The 16826-nt window shown below is 47.6% G+C and overlaps 1 protein-coding gene across 1 annotated transcript in view; it reads right to left on the bottom strand.

Annotated features, from left to right (window-relative positions):
- Window positions 1–16826, bottom strand: part of ITGA9 (integrin subunit alpha 9) — a 319285-nt gene that overhangs the window by 144915 nt on the left and 157544 nt on the right. The window contains exons 16-17 of the mRNA XM_045089112.1: window positions 14872–15018; window positions 765–841 (exon numbers count right to left, since the gene is read on the bottom strand). Of these exons, the coding sequence (XP_044945047.1) occupies window positions 765–841; window positions 14872–15018 (224 nt within the window). The remainder of the gene's footprint in view (window positions 1–764; window positions 842–14871; window positions 15019–16826) is intronic.

Raw genomic sequence — 16826 nt, 5'->3', positions numbered from 1 at the left:
GGGGAGGGAAGCCTGAAACAACAGAGCCGGTCTGTTCCTGGGGATCACATCGCCTACCCCTCCCGGCACACCCTCCCGGCACACCCTCCCGCCACCAAAGAGCCTTCACCTGTTGTGAAAACAGATGCCATTGTTAAATGTAGGGGGAAACATGAAAAGAATCCTATTATAATATTAAGTCAAATCATAGGAACTGTCCCACTTAAACCCTGGCAATTTCTTATGGTTCAATCTCATACAATGAGTAACTATAAAATACTCCCTTCATCACACAAATACTCACAGGAATCAGAAATACAGGCTAATCTGTGAGATATGCAGAACCGTAAATGAAACAAAGAGCGAATCATCCCCACCAGAGGATAGCTATTGTTAAAATTATTGCAGGGGCATCTGGGAGGCTCAGTGGGTTGAGCCTCTGCCTTTGGCTCAGGTCATGATCTCAGGGTCCTGGGATGGAGCCCTGCACTGGGCTCCCTATTCAGCTCAGCCAGGAGTCTGCTGGACCCTCTCCCTCTCAGCTCCCATACAGTGCGCACACTCTATCTAGCTTGCTCCCTCTCAAATAAAATCTTTTTTAAAAAAATTATTGTATCATATACATTCTTGTTAAGCTATAAAATACTGTTGTAGAGTGTTGTATCCCACCAATTCTAGTTATCTCTTTGTGGGGTGGCGGGGTACTCCGCACATTCCGGCTTCGGGCCTGGGGTCCTGACAAAAGAGCCTCCCAGAGCGAGGTGGCAGGAGGAGAGCTGGGTTACCTGGAGAGCAGCAGCTGACCCTGGAGCTGCAGGTCCGCAGCACAGTCCTCTGAGCGGCAGTTCCTTTCAAAGACGGTCTGTAGGGGAGAGAAGACAGGAAGAACAGGATTTAACGGCAAAGGAGTAAATATCAGCCAACTATTTCTTTCTAAGTCAGCAGGAACTCCTGTGAAAGCTTTCCTCCTTGGAAGCCAGCCCCCCACCAAAGTGAGGGCTCCTCCTCCTCCTCCTCTGGGGGAGCCCACAGCAGTGGGGGGCTGGGCTGCAGCATGCTTTCCTCCTGTGGCTCATGTCTCAGTCTGTTGAAGTGTTTCTTCTAGTAGGTTCCTCAAGAAGGAACTTCTTCCTTGAGAAGATCTTTAAACGCTGTCAGATGTGCGTGAATAATAATCCAGTTGTGTAAAGAATTCTTAGATTACAGTGTGGTTATTTCCTTCTGTTTGCTCTCTTGGGGAGGCAGAAAGTCTCTGATGAAGGTGGGTTCTGCCTGGGTGATGGGATATGATAATGTTTAGTTGCAAAGAGAACAGTCTAAAAGGCCTTGTGGCTATCAGGCTGAGGGCACCACACCAGGGATGAGCGACCCTTTCCCGCATCTTAGGGGTAGGGGGTGGGCAGCCTCCAGAACAGATCGGACCTCAATGGCCAAGGCCTCACCCAGCGCTGGGGCCCAGCTCTCAGTGCGCCAAGCCAGCCCGCTGGTCAGAGTGCTTGTGCAGTGCACTGAGGGCCTGTGTGGAGGCTGGCCAGGGAATCGGGGGCGGCACCTTGGGAGGAGTTAGTTTTCCCCTATACCCCACAGCAGGGTGGCCGGTCCCTCCCTTACACTCGTCTGGAGCTCTGGAGTGCTCTAACATGTCTCATCTAAGGACAGCAGACTCCCCACGTTCCCGACTGACAGACACTGCTCACTACTGGGAAGTGGCTTTGATCATTTTGGATTTGGGAGAGAAGAGCCTGTTGTCATTTTTCAGCTGTAAGTCATTCACTATTAAACTTCTCCTCTGTCACTGCTCATGCCTGTGGGTTTTTCCCCACCACAGAACACAGTTCCAAGGGATTTGTTCCTGTCCCGCAGGGTATGTCCAGGCAGTGCTCAGAGTGCCAACGTGGGCTCCAGTGAACTTGCTGGCCCATAGACAGTCTAGACCTACCAGACAGAACATTTCTGCCTATGGAAATTCATATTCCTCCGTCACATTTCCAAAAGAATGAAGCGCCCCAGCCAACATTCCCCTGCCTTCATTGTGACGGGCGGGGCGCGGGGGGGAGGATCATGGAAGTCTTGGGCAAAAGAAGGAAATTCCCGAGTTCTTTTGGACACTACTAGGAGGAAGGAGAGAGCCAGATTTCCAGGAGAATTTGCTAGAAGACACTGGGTCTTTGTTTGTGATCTCAAGCAAGGAGAGAACAGTGGGAAGCTGATGTGGACGGCACGGATATCTTCGGAGACAGAGGCAGGCTCTCTGAGAGTAGGGATGAGGGGAAAAGCACCGAAGGTGGCTTCACCTTTGAAATTGAAAGTGAAGGTCCCTCCTTGTCATGCCCTGACTGAGGCCTTGAACTTAACTTTGTCTTTTGTAATTTCACATTTTCCTTCAAGGGAACTTTCCTCCCAAATTATATAAGCTTCAAGTCCCACGATACCAAGCCCTGGCCCTGCTGACAGGCTCCTTTCGGTGTAAGGTTTTCCAGGGTCACAGGCGAGAGGGACAGTTGGGTTCCCCACCGCTGGGTGAGGGGGGGATGTGGGTAAGAAGTGATAAAGAGGATGTGACCTCAATCATCCTGCGGTATACAATCTGACAAGACCTTGTCCCCACCCTCCTCACCTCTGTCCCTCTGGCTCTCTTGTGCCAGCTACCCCCTCAGACTAGCCTTCCATCTTCCCATAGGAAAAGCAGGGCCTCCACTGAAGCCGGTCTCCAGCTCCTCCACCTCATTCACCCGGGGTGTGTCTTTGCATCCTTCCATGAGCAAACCAAAGCCACATCTCTGAGCCCCCCACGAGCTCAGGCTTCCATTGTTAAGTTCTTGTAGTTCCGGGCACTTTCTCCTGCTACCGCTCATCTCAGTCATAACTAACTGATTTTATAATTACATGTTTCCTGTTTGTGTCCCCTGCTAAAATTAGGCTCCATGAAGATGGGGGCCATATTGGTCCTGCTCACCTTTGTGCCGGTCCCCAGAGCCTGGCATGTTGAGGTTTTCTGGTCAACCCTAGAGGACCACGTGGTGCTCTGAGAGCTGGTGACCACTGAAATGGGGAGCCCCATGGTGGATGCTCCAATCTGGGCCAATGCTAATACACTGATCATCCTCGCCAAAGCTCCACACATCCCTCAGCGACATGCAAGCGTAGAGCCTCTGATAAGGAACCTGTGGCTTCTAGGCCTCTAAGAAATTCCTCTGCCCACCTTTGCCCCTCATCTCCCTGGTGTTCTAGGCAAACACAAGCTTGGCTGTCTGAATCGGACAAACTCCCCACCAGCCCGGAAACAGTCTATCCCACTTCCCTCCAGCAGCCACCTACTGGTTGGCAAAGCCCTGTCTGTTTCTTTACCTGGAAGATCTGAGAAGCCACCATCTCTTAATTCCTCTCTGGTAAAAAGAGATAAATGCTTTCTCTCAGGAGACAACCGTTTCCTGCCTCAGGCTTCAGAGACATGCAGACACCCAGCAGCCTTCTCATACTCACAGACTACATTTCCATGTTGGCTCCTGCCTCACTCTGGTCTTCACCCAGATTTCCATGGAGATTACTTTTCCTCCTCCCCAAATCCTTCCTCTGCTTCTTTTAGAACAGAGTCAGCAGACTTCTTCTGTAAAGGGTATCTAGTAAACCCATTTCACTCTAGGCTGTGCAGTCTCTGTTGTAACTAGTGCTGAGAGCAGCCATATGCACCATGTGAAGAAACAGGCATGGCTGTGTCTCAATAAAACTTTATTTATAAGAATAAGCAGCAGACCAGAGTTAGCCTGCAGTTTGTGGACTCCTGTTCTAAAATATTTATCTATTGATTTCCCCATTCTCTTCGTCCAAGAAAAAAAAAAAAAGGATACAATGAATCCAGCTCAAGTTACAGCTCTCTCTGAGCCAAAGTACAGAGGCTAGAGCTTTCTTCCCAACTCTGTGGCCACCAAGGCCAACACAGCCTTGGGGATGTGTGGCTTGTGGCTGGCAGCTCAGTGGCTGTCCTGGCCAAGGCTGACTGCAGAAAGGAAGCTGCCTGGGCATTCAAGCCATGGGGTGCCCACTTCCCTTACTCAAAGTCATGTTGGAAAAAAATCTTCACTTCTGATCTAGTGGGAAGTAGGATTCTTCACCTATTCCAGCTGTCATGTTCATAGGAGGGTCAATTTCTTGGACTTGGTGATATTTGCAGTAAAATATATATAAAATCATTAACACAGATTAGATACTGTTTACAGGGTTGCTATAGCAACCCCATCCATGCTGAGGCCTGAGAAAATAGGACAACTGGACTGTGTGGGAATATATGCTTTTCATATCCCATCCCAAGGGGGCCAAACAAGAAGGCTATCTTTAGCTAACATGAGTGAAGCATTCAATGATGGGCAATGTGACTTAGCAGGGGGTCTCTGCCTGGACAATGGGGGATACATTTCTGAACTGTTGCTCCTCTCCCAGTCCCATAGAAGCTCCCAGAGGCCTGGCCATACGTAAACCATGTCTGTAACCCCCAGCACGTAGTACAGGGTTAAAAAAAAATGTGTAAATGCCATGAGTTTCTCTTTCCAATTCTGTTTTAATGGGCTCCTTTTTCCAGAATCCAACACTGTGTTTAACACTGGGACTACTCAGGGTGGTCCCAGGATTTCTGGGTTCAGCCCTGTGCCCAAATGAAGAAAGGAAATATCTCCTTGCCTGGTATTTAAAATCAGGTCATACAGACAGAGTTGCTTTCTAAAAAATATCATGTCCACAGGAATAAATGAAAGACAAATACTTCATAAAATTAAAGTGGAGGAATTTCTTCCTTATCAGGGTCTGTACAAATTATCCTTTTAGATTTTGAAATCATGGGAGAACAACAGTCCCACTGGTCTTCCTCTAAAGCAAACACAGCACCAATTTTGCCTCATGTCTTTATGAAAAAACTGGAAGTGATTAAGTTCTGTCTGGGGGTATCCTTCGGTTTACTCCATGGCCCTGCAGTTCACAGCACACTCCCCTCTGCCTAAAGACAGCCTTTCCCATGGTCTGGCTCTACCTCTATGAGAAACGAGCAAGAGCTGAGCTGGCCCACGGGGAACTGCACCTGGCCTCTTCGCTACCCTGGACTCCAGGACTGCCTGGGCCTGGCTGGCCTTTTACAGGCCACATTTCACATCCCCCTACAACCCCTGCCTTTTAATATCAGCTTTTAATATCAACTTGCTCCTAGAGACCTTCTGGCCCCCAGGTCCCGAAATGCTCTCCCCTGATTTTTCATCCTGGAATCTTTGTGTGTCCTATGCTTCATTTATCAATTCTTTTTTTTTTTTTTTTTTTTAAACAGCTACTACTAACTAGTCACGAGAGGCAGAAAATAGAACCAGGAATAAAGGTGCTGGTGCCAAAAGAGAAAAAGTAGAACACACTAGCTGTATATCTAAAGGCTGCAGAGCCAGATGCATTCGGGCAACAGGGAGGAAGACTGGAGAAGCTGCCAGCAAGACCCCTCTCACACACCCACTTGAGCCTCACCTCAGCGGGGCTCCAGGTATAACTTCAAGTAGCAAGGCCTGGCCTCTGACTTCCTCAGTCACCTCTGAAGGTGACAAAGGCGGGGCTAATGTTTCTTCCCCAGGCAGAGACTATCCACAGGACATGTGTCCTCACTTGTTTATACACACACAGCATGGGCTCGTGGGCAAGGTTTTCCATAAGGCAGGACGAAGGAAAGAAAACCCAACAGGCCTGCAGATTTGGGGGAAAACCACCATATTCTCCTACAAAGAGTTGTGGGGAATCAGGACACACTCTTTCCGTAAGTTATAGAGATGAAGCACTAAAGAAGAAAGTTTGCAGACTGCATGGGTCACTACCAGGTACGGCCCAGCCTTTGAGAGATGGGAGTCACCTCTCCTCTGCTCTTGGGGTTAACGCTGGAGGAGAACCCAGAGACACGGAGATGTAACGGGACTTCTGTGGTCATCGGGGTAGCTGAACTATATGTCTTCCTCCCACATAGTTGAAGCTAGATGGCCTTCACATGTGTTTCACCGAGATGCCCTTTCTGAAAAGATTACCCAGAAGCTGAGGACAAGCAGCTGATGCTTGTGAAAGGGGACGGGGTGATCTGGCTGGACCAGGGATGGGGGCGGAAACTTCTTCCTCTAACACTGCCCCCTCCTCTGCTGGACCAAACTGCTCCCCTGAATCCAAATGCTTAATTTGCCCCACTCCGAGCAGACTGGATGGTCTCTGAAACCCATCTGGCCCGGGTCTTCAGTGACATGCTCTCTCTGTTTCATCCTTCTGACCCCTCGGCTTTGCAATGTTCAGCAGACTCCATATGTGATAACGAAAATAAACCTTCAAGCTGGCTTTTTAAGACACCTGGGTGCCTCACCTGGGAAACGATTACCTCATGTCCAAGCTGAACAAACAGTGAGTTCTCGAAGGCTGGGGCTCTATTTCCACACACACAGGCACTGAAGGGGACAGGGGGTGACGATTTCCAGCACAACGGAGGCCTGAAATTTATGGCTTCAACATAATTCCAAATTCACATTAGAGTAAAACAGCCCCCATTTCCCTTGAAAGAAGACAAAGTGAGTATTCTCAACACAGGCAATGCCTCTTTCTTCACTAGGTGTAGGTTTCCTCCACCTTGTTTTTTGGAAAGGACATTCACACGTGCACAAACAGACTACCATTGTTAGTGAATCACCCTGATTGCACACCACGCTCTCCTGCCTGGAAGGAATTCCCAGAGAGTTCATAGAGCACATTTTAAAAAATTAGACAGCTTGGCTGAATCTGTCAATGAAGAAATTCTGATAGGATGTCCACTCCTTGCAGGAAGCCCTGGCCTTGTGTCCTTTCAGAACAGCCACTGAGGGCTAGGCACCTTGTCAGCTACCAAGAACCAATAGAAAATGAGACAAAATAGATCCCTGCCCTTTTGTGCCTCCATTCAAGTGAGGGAGACAGAAAGGCCATTAGACAAAATAATAACAAACTGACAGGTTTCATGAAGGAATCAAACAGTTAAGTCAGGGAATACAGGTAGAGGAGTATGGGTCTCTGCAGAGGTGATATGTCAGCTGAGACCTGAAAAATGAAGAACAGGCTGTGAGAAAGACACAGTGAGAGCTTCCTACAAGAGATATCAGCATGTGCAAAGGGCCTAAGGCAGGAGAGGGTTTGGTGAGTTTGAGGGTGGTTGGCATGCAGCGTGTAGCCAGCACTGGATGACCCTGGAGAGGCCAGGGCCCCGCTGCACAGGGTCTGTGGACCTCAACAAGAGTCTGGATGTTCTTCTAAGGGCAGAGGGAAACTATGGAGGTGGCAGGCATTATAAAGAGAAATGACCTGGTCCAGGTGAGAAATGATGGTGGCCTGGACTACAGTGGTGGCAGGAGAGAGGAAGTGCAGAGGTGGGGATTCACACACCATTCCAGCTTGAGCTGGTGCTATAGATCACCTCCATACCATCCCCTCTAGGACAGGGGCATCTCTGGGCCTGACAGGCAAGGACCAGCGCTGAAGATCACAAGAGGTCCATACGAAGAACCAGCCAGAGCCCTTGGATAGTATCACTGCCTGCTTCCCGGGGAACCTACTCAGGGACCAGCTGAGACTGGACATACCCCAGCAGAAAGGAATCAGCTTCAGTGGAGCATCTGTTTCTTCCATCCCTGCTGAGATGCTCACAAGGTTTGCCCCATTCTTTCCTCACAATAATGCTGTGAAACTGCCTTGTCCCCTCCACTCACTGGGGAAGAGATGGAAGGCTTCTGGAGGCTAGATGACTTGCCCCTCCCTCCCCCCAGGAAGGGAAGAGTAGAATCTAATGCTGCCTCATCATTTCAATGCCCTTCATGTATTATTTCACAGATCCCACAATCACTCCCAGGCAGGCAGAGCAGATGATGGCACACCAAGTGACAGGTGATAAGGGGGCTCTCAGGAGCTAAGTCACTTGCCCCATGCCACTGGGTGCATACATTCTGCCTTGGCTTGGGACCCTGATCTCACTCTGTGAGCCCCTGACTATGCTCCTTTCCCAGAGAAGCCAGGGGAAGAAAGCTGCCCTGGGGTTCTCTGGGGGTGCAGAACACGTTCGTTTTCTACTGCCGCAGTAATGCATCAGCACAAACCTAACATTTGTCTACAAAGTGGGCAATCTGGAAGTCCAGCCCCAGCCAGGTCTCTGGGGGCCTCCTGAGCAAGCCTGAGAGCAACCAGAGTTTTCAAAGCTCTACCTTGTGTAGAGGGTTTGAAGACAGGTCTTCTGTCATAGCCACTAGTATGCTCACCTGAGGGGAAAGGTAAGGGACCTAGCTTCCTTCCCAGCACACAGGCCAGATGGGGCCCTACAGAATTCTTCCATTCAGTTCCATACTGTTTCAGCAGCTGATAACCACTAGGAACTAATAATGAGTCAACTCTCTGGGTCTTCCACACTGAACCTCTGAGAACTCACATGCAAGCAAGGTCTTCCTGGGGCCACTGTGAGAGCTCCCAAGTGCTTCCAGGCCCAGGGAGACCAGTATCCCCAAGGAAGGTCTCTGGTCTCCCCACACTCAAAAAGATGTAATGGTTGCCTGTCCCAGGTAGCAACAAGTCTGGCTCTGTGGCCGGTGAACAAAACCTTAGACAGCATGACTATAGTCCCAGTCTTCACGGCCTCGCCCCTTTCCCCAAAACCAGACATTCGGCCACATGGAAGACCATCAGTCATCCATCAGTCCTTCGTTCTCATTTAGCCTGTCAAACTCCTCCAGCCTCGAGTGTCCAAACCCTGCTTTCTTGGCTCCAGCCCATTCTTCCTCTCTCCATAAAACACCTTCTTCTTGGCTGGATGTGATCTCGGGAGTGAAACATTCACACACACTAATATGAATCTCACCTTCTTCCCTGTACACATTATTCCTGCACTGTAAGCCCACTGAAGGCAGTAATGTCTTCTCTCTTTATCAAGGTCTTATATGGAGTAGACAGTAAATTGCTTTTGGATTTATTACAGTCCTTTTAAATACTTTTCAGGTTAAGGGATAAAACAAGTTGCTTTTTCTTGTTGTTGCTTGGTTTTGTATTCAATATCCCCTGAGAACAGGTAGGTCTCTACTTCTCTTGAAATTTTTTTTAGAGTTTGTTTATGAGAGATAGATGCGTAGATCGATAGATAGATAGAGAGAGAGAGAGAGAGAAAGCACAAGCAGGAGCAGAGGGAGAAGCAGGCTCCCCACTGAACTGGGAGCCTGATGTGGGGCTTGATCTGAGCCAGAGGCACATGCCTAACTGACTGAGCCACCCAGGCACCCCAACTTTCCTTCAATTTTTAAGGTGAAGTATATGTTCATCAGGCTGCAGAAAGCCCAGGATCCTAGGTGGTTCTCAGCACTATGGCAACGGTACAACTATTTACTCACACGGCCTAGCACTTATCCCATAGCCCACATTCTCCCAACACCATTCTTCACAGTGGGGAGGCCTAGCCTCCTGCCTGTCCCGCTCATCAGAGAAAGCCACAGATCCCTTGGGAGTTACACTGCACAGGCTTTAGTCACTGCCTCCATGTTACACACCCTGTCTGTGCAGCTGTTCCACCTGAACTCCACCACCTGGGATGGCAGGCTGCGACTCCAAAGGCTCACCAGGATGCAGTCCCCCTCGCTGCACAACCCCATGTACCAATATGGGCTCGGTGCCTTTTAGTTGAAGACACTGCAATATTTAAATCCTAATGTTATCTGGCAACAGGACTTGATGAGGTTATTCTTTCCTAGGAAAGAGGTTAGATGCTCTTGGTGGAGCCGTATAAATACACACATGGGCTGAAACTCAGCTCTGCTTGCTAGAGTAGGCCTCACTCTCAGAATCTTTCTCCCCCTAAAACTGAGTCAACATCTGGAAGACACATGGTGGATGGTCATTAAATTAGCTACCCCCTGCCCACTCCCCCCAATCAGGAAAAGGAGAAAAAGCAAGGATCACTCTCCCAGAATATTTCCCAGACTCCTGGACAATCTTTCCAATCTAAGAAAAATATTTTTCTTTCATTTTAATTTCAATCAATGAATCACATGTTTAAAAGGAATAATGATCCCCTGCCACATACCTTCCTATACCAAGTCCACTATTATCCACATCCACATGTGTTTCTTTTGATGATTAATCAGATTTAGACATTCTCTTACTGAATTCCTGACACAATGGACAAGAATTTTTCTCTCCTCTGCCTTCCTAATTTTGACAGGCAAATCATTAGTCCTAACTCCTCTCCTGCCATGGTTCTCAAACATCAGCTGCATTAGAATCACCTGGTCAGGGGTTAGTTAAACGACTGTCTTTGGCTCAGGTCATGATCCCAGTGTCCTGGGGTTAAGTCCCCCCATGTCTCTCTTTTCTCCTGACTTGTGCTTTCTCTCTCTCAAATAAATATATAAACAATCTTTTTAAAAAAGAGAGAATCAGCTGGTCAGATTGTTAAAATATCTCACAAGATCCCAAAAGAGGCTGATATGGCTGATTCAGCAAACACAATTTGAGAAGTTGTATTCCAGAGTGCTTGGGTGGCTCAGTTGTTAAGTGTCTGCTGTCAGCTCAGGTCACGATCCCAGGGTCCTGGGATTGAGCCCCACGTCGGGCTTCCTGCTTCTCCCTCTCCCTCTGCCCCTGCTTGTGTTCCCTCTCTTGCTATGTCTCTCTCTGTCAAATAAATAAAATCTTTAAAAAAAAAGTAGTACTATTCAGCAGATGACTTCTGTGATTTTTAGTAGCATTTCTTGTTTCATCAAGTTTACAGTATCTTTTGACCCACCAATTTAAGAAACTAAGAGAACTTCGGTCATTCTATTTTTACCTCTATACAGTCAAATTTAAGGACATTTATATTTTATAGTATAACTGAAAACCAATAAGTAATGCTAATGTTATATGGCTACATGATTATTGATCACAGTAGAACCAAGCCAAGTGTCATGATTACATATTCTCTTCTATACGTGCAAAGTTCAACTCCTGGAATACTCAACTTTCACTTAAGGGAGAATATTTCTAGTATCAAAGCCTTTCTCTTCCTTATATCCCTCTACTTGCTCAAAATCCCATGATATTTTGTTCTATGTTTGAACCATGACATATTGACCATATTTCTATTTTTCTGAGAGTTTTTGATTGCCTTTATTTTTTCTTAGAGAAGAAACATATTTCATTCACACTCTATCCTAAAATTTTGCTACTTTCTGTTATTCTGTCAATTGCTGGCTTCATTATTCCTGAAGCTCATTGATCCCTTGTTCTAAATTGGTAATTTTTTTTTAAATTTGCGGTTACACTTTTGTTTTGTTGGATGCCATCTCGAGTTATTTCCATGGAAGAGTTCCTAAAGAGGTAAACTATCTGGTCCTCACTTGTCTGAAAACTGTATTTTGACCTCATACTTGACTGTTAGGGAAAGTATAAAATTCTAGTTTCAAATCACTTTCTCTCAGAACTTTGAAAACCTTATTTTACTATATTCTGACTTCTAATATTGCTAATCAGGAGTCTGATGGTCTGTTTAGTATGTCTCTAATTCTGTTACAAGCTGACATATATTCCCCAATACCACCATCCTGTACGCATTTAGAATTTTCTTTAAATCTTAGGAGCAGAAACACTGCAAAATGATGTATCCAGGATATTTTTGGTTTATCCTGCTTGTAAGTTGGTGAGACCATTAAATTAAAAAAATAATGTTGTCCTTTACCTCTGAGAAATGTTGTTCTATTGTCTCTCATAACTTTTAAAATATTCTCTCTTTACTTTTTCTGGTATTCCTATTACTTGAATATAGAACCTTATAAATTGATCTTTTAGCTGTCTTTTCTATTTATCTTTCAGCTCTGCTTACTGGTGGATCTCTTACCATTATCTTCTTATCCTACTAAATTTTTGTCTCTGCAACCATAATCTTTAAGAACCCCCCCCCTTTTCTTGTTTCTTCCCTTTAAAAAAAAAAGTAGTACTATTCATCAGATGACTTCTGTGATTTTTAGTAGCATTTCTTGTTTCATCAAGTTTACAGTATCTTTTGACCCACCAATTTAAGAAACTATTTAAAAAGAAACTTTAAAAAGAAATAGCATTCCAACCATTTCCCAATGGACAAAATATATTCTTAAATCTCCTTGTATTTATTACATACAGTTTATGGTGGTTTTAAAATTTATATAATCTCTTCTATCCCCTAAATAATCTATTTTCTTCTAAGTCAGTTATTTTGTTGTTTATTGTATTTTTTTTTCAATGTACCGCATTGCCCCTGTATTCTCAGGCTACACTGGTAGTCCATTTGCATTTAAGAATAAGGCAAAAGGACTGATTAGAAAATCTGTGGATGTGTCAGGGAATAGTAGGAGAGGAAGCTAACACTTACAGTGGAGTCTCTAAATGCCAGATGAGCCAACGCTTTCCTCTGGGGAACCAGCCAACTCATGCTATCTCAACCAGTTAAATTCTTTACAGAAGAAAACTGCCTGGTTGCTTGCTATTCTGCATGCCTAAAGTATAAAGGGACAACAACAGGGGAGAAACACCAACTCTTTCACTTACCAAGTTTCAGTTAATAGGCCCCCTTTTCATGTGGTCCATATACACTATGGAGTATTATGCCTCCATCAGAAAGGATGAATACCCAACTTTTGTAGCAACATGGACGGGACTGGAAGAGATTATGCTGAGTGAAATAAGTCAAGCAGATAGAGTCAATTATCATATGGTTTCACTTATTTGTGGAGCATAACAAATAACATGGAGGACATGGGGAGATGAAGAGGAGAAGGGAGTTGAGGGAAATTGGAAGGGGAGGTGAAACATGACAGACTATGGATTCTGAAAAACAACCTGAGGGTTTTGAAGGGGCAGGGAGTGGGAGGTTGGGGGAGCCAGGTGGTGGTTATTAAGGAGGGCATGTATTGCATGGAGCACTGGGTGTGGTGCAAAAACAATGAATACTGTTACGCTGAAAAGATATTTAAAAAAAATAAAAAAAATAGGCCCCCTTCCCTATTTCAGTTCCACCTGTCACTCTTGTACCCTTCTGTAACTGCTGGCCTGGCCATGGCAGCCTTTCTGGATCCTGGGTAGATGGACACCCAGCCCCTTCATGTGTAGCTCAAGGCTCACCCACCACCACTCTTCCATCTTCTTCACTCACTCCAGAAAATTACAACTCTCTTGCTGACTGATGCCCCATCCCCCACAGCGTTCTCCTCTCTGTCCCTATTAACTCATCTATAATCACTGTAATGGGGCCTCAGAAAGCCTAAACATAGGGGCTTCGTTGACCACCTTGACTAGAAGAGACCAATAAGGGCATTTTAATACTAATGTCTCTGCACATTTGGCTTTGATCAGGCTCATCCACTGAGGCCCCAGCCCACTCCAAGTGTCAATAACCAGCAGGACATACCAGTCACCTTCTAGGGTACCTGTGTTTTGAAAGAAGTTCACATTCAAAATAAAAACAAGGACGTAAAAAGTCAGTATGGCCAGTAGGTTGTGTGTATACATGTAGCAGGTGCTGGGAGCCCTGTCCACATCCCTGCACGACTGTGGCCTCTCTCCCTGCTGATGTTGAGTGTAGGCAGTAAATGGCTCACATTTGCATTCTTTCTCAGAGAACTATCTGAAGCTGAAGCAGCTCTCCTTCAAAGAGACCTACGCTCCTCTTCTACATGGGATGGCCAGCCAATGGCTGACTAACAAGGGACCTGAAAGGTCAGCCCCCTTGCCTCAAGAAGACAGCTCTTTGGTATAATTTATGTTATTGAATTCTCCAGTTCAGATAGGACTAGCCTAGCTGAGGCCACATCCTTGCTCAGTCCTTTCCACTTTCCTCACTTCCTTAGGTTTCTCCCATGTGTACCAAATCCCTGCCTCAGGCTCTGCTTCTAGGGAACCTGATGCCAAGACCATGTGGGAGATACTTTGGGAGAGAATTGGGTAAAAAAATCTCACCACTTAACCGACCTTCTGGATGCACATGTCAAACCTCACACCCTTCTCTGTGGTTTGGCTCACAAGTCTACTCAGCAAGGCTTGGGTCACTTGCTGTGCTAGGTTTCCCCTAAGCTCAGTGCGGTCAGCAGGAGGGTGGGGCTGGTGGATGGTTCCATGACTTTGCTCCCATCCTGTGCAGAAGTCTAGTTCAGCCAAAAAGCAGTTTTGCCTGACCATTCCCCCAACCCCTGCCATCAAGGTCCTGGATCTGTGGTGATCGTGGGTTTTGAGGAAAGACTGAAAACAGATTGGGGACCACAGGGTCTTTGCCTATTTCCAACACAGAAGTCAGTGCTGTGTGTGTCATGGATGGCTCAGGGCCGACGGGCAGCACTGTGGCAGAATCAGCTCACAGGCTCACTCCTACTGGGAGGGCCTCTATCTGACATGGCTGTGCAGCTCACCTACACAGCAGCACACCTGAGAACCTGATCAGCATCAGTCAGGATTGGTGGCTCACCAGCACTCGCCCTGTATGGGCTCCAGGGATGCATGGGTTAGAAATTTTTAACCCAACAACCAGTTCTACAAGATGATGTTCCTGCTTCTTCACCTGACTCATGCCCTCACCAAGAAAACATTTAGTGAGTGCCTACTATGTGATCTCAGCTCTGGAAATGATCTAGGAACAGGTGTCAAGTTGAGGGGCCCAGTAACCAGTTCATGACCTCCAAGGGGTTATAAGTTTTTAACTGCTTGGGAATAGCCTCAATGTGTTTAAATTATGTCGTTCTTAGGTGCAACCCCCCAAACCACACATTTTGCCATTTTGCAGATTAGTAAAGAGAGGCGCAGTGAGGGGGTGTGCCCAGACAGCCAGGGCCACAGCTTCCGCCACAGACACCTTGCCACCCTGGGCCCGGCCAGGAGTCTCAAGGTTCTGACCTGATTCCTTTGGGCAATCTTCTGTCCCTTCTTCCAGCGGAGCACTGGTGTTAGAGCTGGCAGCTCCCTCTCCTCTCCAGTCACATGCTCACCCAGGCTGTAGGCGGCCTCAAACACAATGGGACTGATGACATCCTGCACTCGCCGCTGCAACAAGAAACAGGCACGTGCATTAACAGCTGGCGCTGGGCAACGCACGCAGAGCATTTCACAGTTTACAAAGACCTTCCACACAGATGGCCTCATGCCAGCCTCACAGCCTCCCCTGTGAGGTAAGACTTTACTGCTCTCCTATCCTAGCTGAGGTAACTGAGGCAGAGAGCGGGGAACATCTCGTCCAAGGTCAGCTGGATAACGAGCTGGGGCCTCCCCACTCTACCCTGCGGGGGGCGTTAATCATCTTCTCTTCAGCATATGGAACACATGACCCTACTCGTCTTCCAAATCCTTCTAAGCCAGCTGATGGGCGGGAGAACATTTGTGCTCACACGGTAAGCTGACCCTCCGCATTCCCGGTGTCTGGAGGAGCAAAGGTCTTTTGTATCAAGACGGATACGGCTCTTGTGCTGGAGCAGGAGATCGAGTGACACTGAGGAGCCTACTGTCTTCCCGGGGTTCGGGATCGGTGGAGCCAAGACTGACAGTCTTATTTCTGGCCTTATGTTCTTTCTTCTGAAACCCCAGGGCTTTAAGACCCAAAGGAATGAATGAAAGGTTGCTAAGCACAACAGGAGAGCAGGGGAGGGGAAGGGAAGAAGGCAAACAGCAACGAACACCTACAAGATGCCAGGCACCATGCCAGGTGTTCTGGACAGACAGGCAACATGCCCCAGCCCCGCGAACTAGGACTTCTTATCCTCCATCATCCAGGAAAGGAAAAGGAAGTTGCAAGGGTACATTCCTCAGGGCACAAGGCTGAGAGAGCCAGCACACCCTGTGAGAGGTGGGCTTCCAAGTGGAGTGGGGCACATCTGAGATGTGACACGAATAAGCCAAGTCCCCACTGTTCCACACCTGTCTCAGGAAGGGAGCCAGCAGAGGAGCACAGCGGCCCCGTCAGGGACTGAGAGAAGCTGGGCAGGAGGCCAGAAGCCAACCACAGGGCTGGGAGTGGAGCTGAGGACGTCACACCATCTCTGGGTGAAGTCTGGTGGAATTTTGAAAAGGTTAGAGCTGTGTTCAAAATAGTAGAAAGTTCTGAAGTTCCCAAGCAGCGCACCGTGGGGAACCTGCTCCCAGGCCTCCCCGACAGCCAGCGCCCCTCTCCGCAGGCAGGCATGCCAGCTAGGTTTTGGATACCGGTCCAGTCTAAGCGGGAGTGGGCACATTGCAATCATGACATGCTGTGGTTTGTCTTCCTCACTTTGCATGTGCACTGGAGGTGGAGATGGTTCGGTCAGAACACAGAGCTCCAGCATAAGACAACCTGTTAGAGTGGATGCCCTCACCCCCCCGACGTCTGCACTCACATCTGCCTCAATGAGTAAATAAGTGGCGCGCCCCCCAATAAATTAGCAGCCTTCTCCAAGATGGCGCCCAGGAACCTCAGTTCCCCGGAAGGGGAATAAATTAAAGGGTCTGTGATCAAACAATTTGGGGGAGGGGGTGGAAGGGGGAGAGCCCAGGCTAAACAAAGTTAAAGAGGGTTTTTATTCTGTTTTGTTTCTCTCTGTTTTTAACATGGTTGCCTCTGAAAAAGGGTAGGGTCGTTCCGTGGAGCAGATACTCAGAGACAATGGAGAGCAGAGGAGGAATCTCCCGCAGCAGCCCAGGAGAGGAGGGGACACCGAAGCCAGCGGGCTGTGGCGTGGGGAGCCATATGTGGCCATACCTGCGTAGTATGGGGGACAGATGACTCTGGGGCCGGGGCCCTGAATGGCGAGGAGATGCTTCATGTTCAGGAAAACTTGCAGCGGGGGATAGATTCAATCATTTAGCATAACTAAAATACAGGG

This window comes from Mustela putorius, unplaced genomic scaffold, assembly GCF_011764305.1.
Source record: "Mustela putorius furo isolate JIRA1106 unplaced genomic scaffold, ASM1176430v1.1 tig00003834_pilon_pilon_pilon, whole genome shotgun sequence".
NCBI classification, from domain to species: domain Eukaryota; kingdom Metazoa; phylum Chordata; class Mammalia; order Carnivora; family Mustelidae; genus Mustela; species Mustela putorius.
Note: the sequence above shows the minus strand (reverse complement) of the source record. Positions and strands in the feature narration are given on the sequence as shown.